The following is a 15,483-nucleotide window of genomic DNA, read 5'->3' on the forward strand; positions in this document are numbered from 1 at the left end:
TGCCCACATCTCCAGTTACTAATTCTTCAATTTTTGAAGATAAGACTATCACCACTGTGGAACGAAATGGTCACACTTGAACACCTGCAGGAATTCGGCAATAGTCTCTTTTCCTGCTGAATTTCYACAAAATCCATGAAGATGTCTAGTACAAAATCCTTCACTTTTCGAAAAGTGAGATATTACTGACCGCTCGTGTTACTGTGGTAGGTCAAATAGCTATAACTAGCCTATTTTATTCTCAAAGCATATGTTAAGTCCTACCACATGACTYTTGGTGCCCTGCTTGAGTCTACTCATCTCTTATCTGTATTTTTGCTTCTACTGCCCGCTATATGACAGTTTTACTTTATAGATTTTTTTCTGTAATATTGAGATACTTAAATATAGCATCTTGAAAAGATCAATTAATGACTAAAAATTTTGATATTTATGCTATTTAGCATATTCAATTACTTATATAAAAGCATAATTTCAACAGAAAAAGAAATTAAGGAGGAGATCACATGGCAAGTAGAGGGGTGGAGTAAGAACTGAGGTGGCATTGCTCATTCTTCCTACCAAAAACTTATTAGATTAGACAGCAGATAATTAGAGTTTTAAATATCTCAGGGTTATTTCAGCATTATCTTTGAGATCTCCCAAAGCTTACACTATCTCTACAGATTTAGCTAAGCCAAAAAGGCTCCGCATAGGCTACTCTGCAAGGACGTAAAAGCTTGCACAAGATGCAAGGCAGTGGGGCATCAGACCCTAACTTCTAGAATCACCTTACTAAAACAAGATGGAAAAAAAAAACTCTTATCTGACAAAATTAAGAGTTATGAAAATATTTTGAAGAGGAGCTTCTTCTGTGGAAAATGCAATTTTCCATAGAAAACTTGAAGACTGTGAAAACACTACATCATATAATATTAGCAGAATAGGTCAATAAGAGTATTGCCTGTGAGCAAGTTTTTTATCGTTTGAAACAAGTTTAGAAGAAATCTGCCTTTGAAGATGACATTGACCTTCTGTATCCCACTCCAATTGTCTTCTCTTATGATGTTTCTCTGAGCTGAGTGTTCCAATATTCTTGCTTTTCTAATCAAAAGGGATAAGACAATCACTAAAGAAAGAAGGAAAGAAGATTTATCACATTTAAATTGTATGATTAAAAATTTCTGGTAGGGTTAGAACAAAACTACTCAGATTAATAGAGAAAGATTTTGATACTTACACTATAGAAGATTCTTAACTGGTAGAACATTAAGACTTTTTCCTGAAAAGCCTGTATCAATTGTAAACGAAGACGATAGATCTACTTTGATTCTCACCTATGTAAGGCTTCTCATGACTTGTATCTAAACCATGTAGGCAGAAAGGTAACTGCCTATTTATTCTGGTAGCACACTATATGCTTATTAGTCTACTGCAGACACTGGAACATTTCACTGCATAAACTTTGATATATTATAGCTTCTATTATGCTTAAGAATTTCTTCTGATTTTTTCATCATATTCCAGAAAATTTGATAAGTCTGTATTTTTAACATGGCAATCAAACAATTTGCTTTCTAGCTTGAAGAAATTCTTCAGAATTTTCATTACAGTGCATCTCTGTTATACAATCAGTTTTCATTGATCACTCTTAGTTTAAGCTTCCTCGAAAATCCTGGATATAGTTGATATCTGTATATCTGGTAAATGATATGAAAAAATCTGCTTGAAGAAATTCATGGGACAAAGACATAAAATTAAATTAAAGCAAATAGTATGATAGTAAGAGTGAAGGTGAACTATAAAGTATTAACAGAAGTCTAATTTCCTTATGATATCTATATGTCCAAAAATGGATCAGAGAAGATGTGATGATATACTTCATGAAGTGATAGGAGATGCAGAAATATGTTGACATTCTCCATTCAATATTGGACAAAGTTCATGGGAAATCCAAACTCAAAGCTGGAGATATTAATCAGCAGATACTGGTGGAACAGTTAGAGCTTGACAAAAAAAATGGAGAATATATGTATGAAAAAATACACTGTTGGTTCTACGTTTGAAAAGAAGATCAGGAAATAAGGAGGAGAGGGCAGAATAATAGAAAAATCAAGAACTACAAATAGACTCCAAAATCCAAATTAATGTAGAATAACATTCCTTCTGCTACAGTCAACACAATGCACGATGAACAACATTCAGTTGTCTGTATCACTGAATTTGTCTTCCTTTTTCTTCAGTTAGACATAAATGAGTCTACACACAAAGCTGCGTGTAAATAGCCACATCTGTTTTCATTTTAATCCTCTATATTTTGATGTAYATGTTTATGTAAATACTAATTTTTAAGATTATCATTTTAAAATCTAAGGACTAAGTTTAAATTTAAATGATTTTATTTTGAAATAAGAATTTTCAGACTATATAGACTGAAATAATAAATAGTAGGCAAAATAAATAGATTCCAATTTTTTTTAGTGCGACTAATATAACTGACACAAGTCTACAAAATAAGGTAATTAAAATACTATACAATTGTAATTAAAGTTTTGAGTCCTTTACATTTCAATAAAATGCCCAGCCCTAATTAAAACCAAGGGTACTTMTAATTTTTCCCTTGTAAAACAATGACTCAGAGTGAAAGAACTTTTCCTTGTTTGTCCACCTAATTACTGATCATTCAAACTGTCAAGAAATCTTCATGAAATCTTAAGGCTGGCACACAGGATTAGGATTTTGATTTAGCTGGACCAATTAGCAAATCAAATGAGCCTTTGAAAGGAATTTAGAGCAATCAGGCCTGCAAAGAACAAAGAGGAAAACTGAATAAGGCAGCRGCATCATCCTCTAACACCACTCTCGGAAACAGTATGGACCATGGTGATGGGTGCCTAGAGAGCTATGACTGGCAAGTAAGGGACAGAAATTATCACAAATTGCTTGCGCAAAGAGGATGTTTATTAAAATTCAATAAAATAAATGGATGAAGACAGATTCCCTGAAAGGAGTCATGATATGGAAGAGAGGGAGAAGGAAGATGGGCACATCCAGCACATAGTTCAGCTCGTGCAGCAGGAAGAACAGCCTGAAAGCTCCTTTGCCACCACGCTTTCCTCCTGCCCTTCCCAACCCTCCCTTCAGGCAGATGCACCCACCTTCTGCTGAAGCCTAGTCAGAAATACAAAGGAAACTATTTTGCCTAGCTTTTTTGTAAAGGAGAAGATTCTGTCCTGCAACAAGGGCCTACTGGCCATCCACTAATTTGAACACTCAAAGCATTATGTGAGAGCCCGGCACTATGATAGTCTTCCAGACTACTAAGACTGTTGATGAGGAGTAAAAGGTACTCCATCAGGGTAAAGACAGAGCAAGAACAGATGTAGGACTGACCAGTTCCTAGGTCAACAGAAGACTCCTGAAAAGACCACGATCCTGAAGACTGATGAACGCTGCCCTAGGCCAACATCAACGACATGCACAATTTGCTTCAGCACCAAGTTTATTCATAAAGGACATTCTTATAAAAAACAGAAAAACAAAAGTTTCTCTACAACTGAATTTCTGCATTGGCTCCTGTCCAGGCTTGAAACACCTTCAGCCAGTTGATGCCCTCTGTGGGTCTTGCTTGTGTAACTAGCTTGGTCTCATCTGCCTCCCTGTCTCCTTACAGCTGCGGAGCTTTGGAGGGAGGTAGGGAAACCAGCTGCATTATTCTATTCTTCAAGAAGTACACAACATAGAAAATGGTCATTTCCTCTTTTTGGCAGAATACACCAGAAGTGTGATATACGTTTGCAAAGGASGCAGACTGCTAGCACTATACTGATCAACCTTTCCATCAGTAGTCCACCTAATGGGAAGCCTCATGCTTCCTGCAATATGGGTTAAGATCATAAAGAAAACAAAGTAGAACTATGTTAAAAAAAAAAACGGAGGCATTTTCAGCAGGAAAATAAAGCTTATCAAAATGGTTCACAACACGGTGTTGGGGACCAGAGGTCTCGAAAATAAGTTTAAGTTTCATGCAAATAAGCAACTGGGAAGAGAAAAACATTATTAGTCCACCACTTGGAAAAAAGTTGCAGCTTAATTCAACCCTTCTTAAACAGCAATTAACACAGTACAACTTCACAGGAAACTAGATTCACATGGTCTATTTACTTATTTTCAGTTAACTAACAAATCATCTTATTTTTTAAATTTCAGACGGTTAACAGAAACTGAATGTGGTTTTATGATTAAAAATCTGTTATACAACATATGAACTAATGTACTGAATCTTCATTTTTTGCCATTAGTGGGGTTGTAATTGGCTATTCCCGAGGGTGGAGGTGTGTGTGKGGGGGGTGAAGCTGGAAGAAGAGGAATCAAACAAAGCATTCCTCTGGCATTTGCTGTAAGTGAAACTGTTATTGCTGCCTGGTACCTCAGGTTTAGTACAAGCAGGATACTTTTTGACACTATACATCAGTGTGATCTTCAGACACCTTGTCCTATTGTAACTTCCTAATAGAGCCAGACTTGCAGGTGTGCAGGCAGACACCTACGACTGGGGTAAATCTTCAGAAAGTTTATTTTTACAGAAGGATACATGCAGCTGGATCAGAATGCTAAAAGAATAATAATAATAATTTTAAAAAAATCCCTGCAAGCTCAGCCTTTGCCTTTTATGGCATTTATGACAGGCTTCATCTGGTCTGACATCAGTCACCCATTACATAGATGTGCTTTTTTAGCCTGTCATGCAAGTTCCCTCCCAAGTCAAAAGATGAAAACGATCATTCCCAGAGAGCAATTCAACTCCTCCATCCTAAGAGAGGCACCTTGGAGGTGGTTATCCATCCAACTCCAGACAACAGAACACACACTGAAGTTGGAGGAGATGAACACCTTCCTCAGAGTGCTTCAAAAGATCTGATGTCTTAGACAGGTGCTTCACCAGCAGCTGGGCTCCTCTGGGCGCTGAGTCCTGACTGCAGCGACAGCCACCAGGAAAGGCGCAGTGGGGTCATTGCTCTTTGGTACGGTTCTCCTTTTTACTCAGTCACACACAGGTTTTGTGCCAATTGTTACTTATTGTATTAGCATCAATGACAGACAAYACGAAGTATTTAGCTAAGCACAACCCCTTACTTACTGTTATGGCATGATTCGCTGCCTGGAAGGGGCTGCTCTTAGGTGAAGCTTCAGCACGACCAGCATCAAGGACTTTTGGTTCTGAAATGAGGGACCCCTTTAAAAACAAAGGAGTAGAATTGCTTTTTTTTCCCTTTATTTCAAACGCTGTTTAAAACAAGAGCAATTCCCTCCCTCCCTGGTGAGTTTAATGAACGTCTAGCCCCCTTGCTGTATAAGGTTGCATGAGGATCACACCAAATAAACCAGCACTTCTTTTTGCTGTTCCCCATTTTTGCTGAAAACACTGTACATTTGAACGGTTGAAATGGCCAGTTCTGGAATAAGAACTTGTAATACATAATATCAAGAGAAAATACTGGCTATTTGCACACAGATCAGTCCTATGGCTAAAACATCAAAACTCCTACAGCCCATCTGAGTGCACTAATTCCTTCTCATCTCCCAGACATACACAAAGCAGATGGTTTTTCTACATTCTTTAAATAGATGAATGATTCTGCCACCTTGTGGGAGAAAGGGAAAATGTAACTATTTGTTGGTAACAGCAGCCTGACTGAACAGTAATGAGATTTCTTCTTTTTGCTTGTCTCACATATTTGTTAAATTTAGCAACTAGCATGTTTCAAATAACTTCAAAAATAGGAATGAATTATAGTTTCATGAAGGCACAGGAGTAAATTGTAAGATTTCTAAGATACTGACTTAACCAGAAACTCTGCTTAGAAGTTAAGGGTGCAACAATCAGAAATCCTGTTTTTTTTTTTTTTTTTTTTTTTTTCTGATAATCTAGTGACATGAAATATTTAATATCTCTCTTAAATTTTTTTAAAATAAGAAAAGGTAAGGATAGTCCTTTATTAAAAGAAAAAAGTAAAGTCCTACATAATTTAATGTAGGACTTTCAAAAATTTCAAAAATTTTAAACTAACTTGCATATGTGAATATAGGAACATAATCCTCTCTTAATAAGTCTGTATGACAATTATAAAAAATAAGAGTGAATTTGGCTTTGTACTATATACACTGTAACTTTATCATGGGCAATTTAATAGATACACAAGAATTCTTGTTCTATATCACCTTATTTAAATAMAGGTATGCTATAGTAAATGCTATTAATTCTAGCATAATGAAAGTTTAAGAGAACAAAAGCTGGAAAACAAAATCATTGTTTCATACCAAAATAAACGTAGAGATTCTCCTCCCATTTTACTTTACCCAGTAGGTGAAAAATCAGTCAAAGAGTAGGCCATAGTGGCACAAAATGTATGTGAYCTTCACAACTGCAGAGAACCTCTCGGGAATCATCAGACTCACCAGAAAGGATCGTACTAGAAAACRTTAGGCTTGAAGTGGAATAGCACACAGACAAATTTACTCCTCGGCACTTGGCACTGTAAGCTTCAATCCAAGTGGATTTACTTTGAGCTGTTCCTTCCCAACCAAAAATTATCTTGGAGAAACAAGCTGAGGTAATTTATATTTCTTTTTAATAGCTGCAATGAACTTGTCTRGTAAATCTAATGCAATGTCATAAGCAGGCTTCCTGGAGCAAAAACAACTGAGTTGCTGGTTGCAGAAGTCCTTACTAAGACCATTATTTTTCATATATAAACCAGCCATTAAAGTGAAGACTATTTTGTAAAGCACTTTAAACAAAGATCTGAAAATCAGAATATAATAAAAAGGAATAYAAAGATTTAATGTCATTGTAGGTTTTATTATGATGTGGTTTGGGAAGCATCTAAATAGCTAAACCTAAATCTAGATYTCCCAATCTAGATTCTAGATTACCAAATCTAGATTTCCCCAAATCTCAAATTTAGATCAAAGATTTTAACAAGRAAACAGACTTTACATTAAGAAACAAACCACCTACCTCCACAACTCTGTCTCCTGCTTGTACCCCAGCCAAGTCTGCTGGGCCATCTTTCGGCAGCCGTGCAATCAAGATTCCCTGGTAACACAAAACACAAGTTGCAGAACACAAGTTGCTGTTTCCTCTATTGTCCTCAGACATAAAAAGCAAATGGGAAGTAATTAAGTTTCAAAACTTGTTGTTCYGCTTCCTCTATTAAAATAAAAACGAAATGTCTTTGCACAGGAAAAGGAAAAAAGGTTCCATGGCTGAGTGACACTTACAACAACGAATATAAGCCATTAATTGTTTACACTGGGCCATGGGGAACAGACTGGGAAATAAGGTTTTATTTACAGGGTAACTAAGGGAAAAGATGCAAGAAATACTTCTCTCAAGTCAAGTTAGCTCCTGGGAATGGGACAGAAGAGGTATGTGGATTGCAAACRGAGTGCAGGTGGAAAATGAGAACTAGTCAGTGATGTCTTTGGGAAATCATCTGTTTATACGAAGTTTTCTTTTCAAAATCATTCCTCCAGGAGCTTCTCCATCGGAATCTACTGCCAATATCTATTTGGGGAAATAAGTTACCCGTTTTCCCCCCTTGCCAACTGCGTTAGTARTACAGTGACGTTACATTGAGGATGACCTCAAAAAGAAAACAACAGAACATAATAGCTTCAAAGAACTGCTCATCAATCTCTTTCTAATGATTACTAGATAAATTTTGAGTAATGAAATGCACCTCATCATTGTCTTTATATGGAGATGAGCCCTTTCCACCAGCAATGCTAATACCAAGACTCCCCAATTGACTGCACACAGTAATGGTTATCTGGAAAAGAATTATAATTAATAAGTGGGCTGATTAATCAAAAACATTACCTATGAAGTACACGAGTAACAAAAGTCTAGCTCCCGTTCTGAACRCCAGTAGATTTCCCCCATACGATTCAGCACAGAGAAAAACAGTGCTATTCTTAAATACCGTTGCATGCAAGGCTAGTCTCTACTCTTCAATAACATTAAGAATGCATTATTTCTAAACTTCAGGTTTTAGAGTCGTGCCAGAACTTTAAAAGGCTGTTTATCATATGCACTTTATTTTGCCCAACTCCTTTTCCTGACTTTTGCCTCCTACCAGCTTCATTGTTTTTAAAGGAAACGGACTGGGAAGCAGCTAACACCCAGTGGGTGTATTCAAGCTGTAAGTCAGGGGCAAAACTCCCACTGAAGCCAGCAATGCCACAACTTCAGCCAGTGCCACAGAAGTGCCCGGCTCTATGTTGGGAGCATCAAGTGCACATGCTGGAAAAACAGATGACCAAATCAGATATTTCATAGAATCCACCAATTAACTGAGCATTTAACAGGGCAACATCACCAGTATACATCAGGAGTGAAAAGTAAGTATTTTCAGATAAGTTTATGAAGTACATTTGTTTTCAGGCTTCAGAAGAAACTTTTTGGAGACTCAATAACTAAATTTGAGCAATATTATAGTAGCTTTTTAAATAAGCTTTTTACAGGTTTTTTATGTCTGTGTATGTGCGCACTGCTCTATCAAAACATTTGACAGTACTTTAACCATTTACTTAGAAGTGTCATGAAGCTTTTTAAAAAAGAAATAGAAACTGGAATCCATCTATTTTGTTTTCATTTTACTAGTATTGCCAAAAATTTAGTGTATCTGTTCAGTATCTTGGATAATCCTCTGAATTTACATACCTTAGAGCATAAGCCAAATAAAATTATTTTCATATTCCAAAGACAGTTTGCATTCAATAATTCTTCCTGTTTTTTCCTTAAATATCTAATGCTCTTGCTACTAAATTTAACTAATTTTCAAAAACATAAAAGGATAATCATGTTGAATTTAAGGAACACATTGTTACAGTGCTTTGTATTCAACTCAACTGCACATTTCACCTGATCACATAAGGAAAATGCTCTTATTTTCACTGTTTGGTTCACRTCTCTAAGATAATTTAGGTTTGAATAACTTTTGATATTTTCCATTAAGAACATTTCAATACAGCTGCTGTTTCACAACTTGACAAATGCGTGCAATTACTCTTCCAACTACAACACATTCATCTGAAATTCCTTATTTTTATATAGACATGAAAATTACCCAATTTTACACAAATGAAAACTGCTGCAAAGTTTAGGTTAGATTTAGCATTACTCGCATGTCGAAGGAGTCACAAGCCTGGTCTTGTCAGTAGTGCTTTAGGGAGGGTCCCAGCAGGGGTGTGACGCTCGGTGAGCCATCCTACCTTGCGCTGTACCCCAAGCCCCGGGCATACTGCAGCACTTTGCATTTCTGCTCTTACCTCCCTCTCTAAACATGACTAATGATTGTACCTCTGTCTGTCCAAACCCTCCCTCCCTGCCCCTCTGCTGGCCACTCAACACAGAGATGTGAACTGGAAATTGCTCCTGGTGTGGACTAGGATTCCTGGGAGCCAGTTCATAAGGCACATTTCATCATCTGCTGCAAAGCATACCAGGATGTGATAAACCCATTGAACTCGGAGAGTAGCTTCCTCTATAAATCTCAGTCCAAATCTTGAAGTTCTCACTAACAAAGTTTGACCTGAACATTCCCAATTCATTTTCACTGGGGTTCTCGCATAACTGAGGCCTTCTCGTGCCATAAGACTAAGGCCATATTCCTAAACATTTATATGCAAAGACTTAGTTGAGTGCCTACCTGCATAGATTTTTGGTTGACTTTATGTATTCCAAAGCTGGGTATAGAAAACAAGAGAAAATTGAAAGAATATGGCTACAAAGAGGTAGGTTTTTTTTTTTTTTTTTTTTCCTTGAAGGGCAAATTCTATTTCCATAGAGGCCATTGGGAGCAAGGACAAACCACGGCTTGCATTCGGTGAACTGAACGTTGCGTGATGTCCTCCTTTAGATCTTTTATAAATTGCCCTGCGCAAAAGGAAAATTTTCTCACAAGCATGCAGATCTTGTGTGCATGGTCGTTCATTACCTTCAGTGGGGGTTGTGCCACATCTGCAGCTCTCGTGTCCTCTGGAAACCTGCCAGCCTCTACTGCTGCTGAGACAGGTGGTTGTGTCCTATTCATCCTTGGAAAAGTTTTCCCTCTCATCGTTGCTTTGTGCTTTTCTTGAAGGGCTGCTCTAATATTTCTTTGATCTCTTATGTTATCATCAGTATCAAAAAGACTGCCAGAAAACTTGGAAATAGGTTCCTAGGGGTTAAAGATAAAAAAAGGTAAACAACGCAACAGCAATCAGAAAAGCTATCTGACACTTCATGCAGTAAATCAGATTTGTTCCTCTCTGTCAAATCGCTGTATGTTAGGATTTATTTCACTGAAGACAGTGAACCAATCAGCAACGTTAAAGTGAACGTACAAAAGTATCTTTTTAATAGTTATTTCTCCAGCATGGACAAACACAGCAGTGGCGATCCATGGGAACAGGGAGAGGACTGAGAGGTGGTACAGCCTTCCACTGTGTCCCCTGACACGCACAAGCACATCTGACACTCATCTCCACCTCCCCCACTAAATGCAACGACACCCTATGACTTTTCCTGAAGCGCTGAAATAAAGCTATTTTGAACAACCAGTGGTAGCTCAGCAGCACTGAATCCGCTGCCTTGGGGGAAGGAGCCTCCAGCAAAGGCTTTCCACATAGAAAATAATACATTTCTCATGGTTTCACAAGGCTGATCTTCTATACTTGGGAGCTCAGGTGTGAGATGGAAAGCTAGTCCCAACTTCATTCATGTATGTCTAAGAGGAGATTTTAAATGTTTTTTTGAAATAAGTAATTTGACTTTATTTAGCTGCAAATAGCCGTGGATGGAGACTCGCAAACCTGGCAACAGTTCAGTGGTTTCAGGGTTCACTGGAACTAGAGACTCAGAGGCAGCATATCCTTAACACCACTCTGAAGCCTGGCTCTGGGATTCGCAAAGATCTGTGCAGTTTTTCTGTAGATATATTGAGTGAAATAGGGTGTATGGGGTGTGATAATGTCACCCTACCCCTAGCTAACCCACAGGGCTTGAAAGGAGAAACACACAGTTAAAAAAACACCCATCAAATAATTTGAGCTTCAGAAAAGACGGAGTGCAAGACACGATGAAATTTTTCTGTCACCAGTTTTGCTTGCCAGAGTGGTTAAACGAAACTCTGCCATGATCTAACATTTTATTTGTACTTAGCTGCATTGTTTTTTAATCTTTAATTTGGTTGGTAAGGTTGAATCAAATCAAATCTCATCTTTTATCTTCTGTGGCAGTAAAATGATGGAACAAAGGTCAGCGTTTTTGAATATAAACCCCATAAATGTCTTCCTAAAGCTTGGAAGTCTAATACCAATAATAAAAAAGCAATGGCTGTTATTAGGAACAGCTGTCCAGAAACCCCACTGGATACTTTGTGAAAAATCTCCAACATAGGCTTAAAAATAATCTCCTCCCAGCTGAGATGGAAAGAAGCATCACCAGTACCAGGAAGAGCAAACGAGACATGATTGCTTCCTATTTTCATTTACAGTTAAACGGGAATTTAACTAGCAGCAAATTATAACCAAATCTCAGCCAATTAACTTCACTGGCTGAGGGACAACGAGGAAGAATAACTGCACTAGTGCACAGGTCATGAAAAGCAAACTGACCCAGGGGAGCACGTGAAAGAACAGCCTGGCCCTTGAACAGAGCTGTGCTGCAAATTGCAGGGATATAGTGAAACGGGTATCAAGAGCACATATAGATTTTAAAAGCGAGAAACTCCCAAGAGTCTCATGTAATCCAAGCAGCACGGAAGAGGCCCAGCCATGTGATGCASACTGTTAAATTCACATCAGGCACAAGCGCAGTTGCAGTCAAGGGGTACTGTGGAAAGCCTGAACCTGCTATCAGTGAACGACTTGGCTCACAGCTTCTGAGCCGGTTGCAGCAGCCATGCACCGGGATTTGTTTCACCCTGGCAACTGGGACGTTCATTCTTCCTCCCTCCCTAAGAGGCTGCTCTCCTGTAACGGCCCGGGGCGGACCACTCCTCGCTCCTCATACCACCGCCCGCGGAGGCACCAAAGCCAGTAGCAGGAGCCGGCTGGGAGAGGGGCCCATGGAGCAGGCAGCCTGGCAGCACGGGGGCTCAGAGGTGAGGGTCGCAAGCGGAAGAGGCTGCTGGCAGGAGCTCCCAAGGCAACACTTGTCAGGGGAGGAACTTGGGAACACGAGCAAAGCGGAGAGGCGCAGCAAAATCCTACTGGGAAGCAGCAGCRGCATTGCAGCGAGACCGGCTCCCCGGGCGGGATCCTTCGGCAGAGGAGCAAAGGGACGGGGAGGCGAGTTCCTCCCCTCACTCCCAGCAGACCTGTGGAGGACAGGCTGCTGAGCGGTCCCCTGCAGGGGAAAGGTTTGGAGAGCGCTGTCTCCTCCTACACAACCTCCTCCTTTCCCGCTATCGGAAGTCTTCCCAAGCACCCGCACATCTCTCACACACCACTAGACAGACTTTGAGCTTCAGGTTCTGCTGACAGACCACTTACCTGAAAGCAGGGGAGAAATATTGCTGATTGGAGGTATAAATAAAACAAATGAATAAAGAACGAACGAACTTACTGTATTTCATCACGGATCGGATTACTTGTCTAAGCTGCAAGTTCCACTGGGGTTAGGCGATTGTTTAATTGGAAGCAAAGTAAAGGAACTAAAAGACTAAGGATGATTCTGTCCCTTCTACCGCAAAACACAAGCAAGGACATGAGAGGACACATTAGCCCTGCAAGGAGCTGACCCTAGGAGGCAGCAGACCCAGCCTCCCCGTGACACAGGGCACACTGCCACCCAGCCAGAAGTGCAGCGGTTTGAAGAGTTTGTAGTTTCTTCACAAGACGCACAACATAGTCCTTCCTGGCTGCAAAGAAAACTACCTACATCCTCATCGGGATCCTCCAGCTCCTCCGCCTCTTGCTCAGGACTGATCCTTCCTTCCCTCCATTTTCCATTAGTAGAGCTGAGCTTGTACAGGTTACCACCATGGAAACCTTCCTTTCCTTTTAAGGAGGCCCAGCGAGAGCCCTGGGAGCTCCAGTTATGCCCACCATACAGTCTGGGAGACTTGGGAAGCCACTTAATAGAGTCCTGGGAGGAAGATGATAAAAAAAATAGACAATGAATAGATTTTAAGGAAGTGCAGGAAGTACATACACACAGAAATTGTCTGGCAAGTTCTGCAAGGTATTTTATCACCTTGTAAATACAGGGTTTCCCCGTTTTACCTGGAGAGGTATCTTTAGTCCAAGAGACGCTTGGTTATGTTAACGGACTGATGATGTAGAGAGCAAACTAAGGCTGCTGAGATCAATGGAAATCTTCAGCGAGACTCATGTGCATGGAAGCAAGGCCACCTCCAGCACCTCAGAGGAAGGAGAAACTGGCCATAGTCTTCATTAATGATCTATTCTGCACTACTAAGTAAACGATCACGAGCACTTTGGAGACCTTTTCATCTCTCATCTTGAGTTAAATAACCTATCAGTAGTCACCTCTGCATTTTCACTATTCTTTAAATAAAATGTTCTGCTGAATGGCATCAATATACTCTATAATACTAAATTGATCTTTTAAAGGTTTGCTGAYTTTCAAAGCATGTAGAAAGAGCTAAGACTGGAGAAAAGAGTCATTTACTGCATTTGTTCTTCCTGCATGCAATTACAGTCCAATTTTCTCTCAGAGYACCAGTTACTTATTTACATCAAAAAACAAAAAAAAAGCCCCATCTCTCCCCTTCACACACAAAAGTTACACATTTGAGAGCTTTTCAGGCAAACAAAACATGTGATATAAAAAGTCACAAGTAAAGAGGAGTGAAAGTGGTCCATAGGTTGTGTTAACTTCTTGTCTCTTTGAATGAACTCTTTATAGTATTACTGTTTTAATGTAGATGCTGCAACAGGTAAAAATCTGTGAATAATACAAGACTATTAACAAGACTYGTCGAAGGGCTTCAGAACTGGCTGTTAAAGCCACAGCTGAAAAAAAATATATCTGGAAAACTCCAGGGTCCCCCATCCCTGAAGCCTTCTTTGCTAGAAACCACAATTCATACTCCTCTTTGCAGACAGTTCCTCCTTACTCCATACCTACTCCAGATCAGTCCCCAAAGTGGTCTCTCCCTAGGTCCAACCACACTCCACCTTCAGACAAAGCTATAGTTTGAACATTCCCAAGAATCACTACTCCTTTTCTAAAGCATGTTATAAAGACCTGAAAACTCCTTTAAAATATACATTAAATAGTAAGTTACTGTAACTGGYAGATAGTCTCCAAAATTAAAATCCTGCATATACCCAAAGCAGAGAGCTACACTAAATTAATACTTTATGACTTATTATGACAATAATTACAATTTTTCATAGAACTCACAGCAAAGAGTTAACAAATTGGGAAATTTTCAGAATCCTAAGTCTAGATTAACCTAAGAGCAAACCCCCTCCCCCCCCCCCAAAGGACTACTGATATACAACTTCTGGATAAACAGCTAGAGACACTCAAGGCTACTAATTTCAAGAACATAGGGACTGAGCATTTTTTGAATATCACTCCAGATACTTGAGACAGTATGTATCTCAACACAGAAGGTATAGTAAAAATACCTCTAAATCTTCTCAAGAAATGTCYAATATACCTCTCTCCCAGACGCATAAGAGCGCACTGCAGAATTAAGCCGATTACTTCTACCCATATCTGTTGAACATAATTGTCTTAYGAAGCAAAACAACCTAACATTCAAATTCTTCAGTTACTTATTTTACAAATCTGCAGCTTCCATTAATCTTGCTCAAATGTACCCATTAACAGGCAAAATGGTCCACAGTACTTTTGCACATAATCCAGATATTTTCTCTTCATCATTCCCACTAGTTCCCACTTTTTTTGTACCRCTCAGATTTTACCATTCTGCAAGATCTTATTTTGCTTCAGACACGGGAAGAAATAATTTTCAGAAATTTGAGTCAAGTTTCCCCATATACATTGAGTATACTGAACTTCAGAAGTCATTTTTCACAGTACCCTTTACRTTTCTTTCAAGTTTTATTTTAAACTTGCTTTTAAAATTTCTTAAGGTGATATAAATCTGACAAAACACCCATATATCAACAGATATGTTAATACACATGATCCAACAAGGCAAAGAGATGGAAAATAAAAACTAAAAAAACCCCATCATCACCAAGTTTATGGTGGATCAGTCAGCAGCTCATTCACATTATATTTAAATAGATATTTGAATCTGATTTAGTATTTTTTTAAACCTGCTTTCCCTTTTTAATGCAAAATGTTAAGTTCACATAAACACACAAAGTTCCTGCTAATCTCAGCGTCACAGATGTCAGCATCTCTATTAAATCYAAAGGTGAGAAAGAAAGGAAGATAGGACAAGCTTATCAACGCTGGACATACTGACTGATCTCTTGCTGCTGAAGGAGCTCCCCTTGGGAATTTTA

At 39.0% G+C, this 15,483-nt stretch overlaps 1 protein-coding gene across 1 annotated transcript in view; it reads right to left on the minus strand.

Moving 5' to 3' along the window:
- Positions 1 to 15,483, minus strand: part of LRRC1 (leucine rich repeat containing 1) — a 93,049-nt gene that overhangs the window by 7,203 nt on the left and 70,363 nt on the right. The window contains exons 14-18 of the mRNA XM_085324899.1: positions 12,911 to 13,117; positions 9,984 to 10,205; positions 7,725 to 7,814; positions 7,001 to 7,078; positions 5,120 to 5,215 (exon numbers count right to left, since the gene is read on the minus strand). Of these exons, the coding sequence (XP_085181025.1) occupies positions 5,120 to 5,215; positions 7,001 to 7,078; positions 7,725 to 7,814; positions 9,984 to 10,205; positions 12,911 to 13,117 (693 nt within the window). The remainder of the gene's footprint in view (positions 1 to 5,119; positions 5,216 to 7,000; positions 7,079 to 7,724; positions 7,815 to 9,983; positions 10,206 to 12,910; positions 13,118 to 15,483) is intronic.

Source organism: Rhea americana, unplaced genomic scaffold (assembly GCF_003343005.1).
Source record: "Rhea americana isolate MKP2758 unplaced genomic scaffold, rheAme1 scaffold_94, whole genome shotgun sequence".
NCBI classification, from domain to species: domain Eukaryota; kingdom Metazoa; phylum Chordata; class Aves; order Rheiformes; family Rheidae; genus Rhea; species Rhea americana.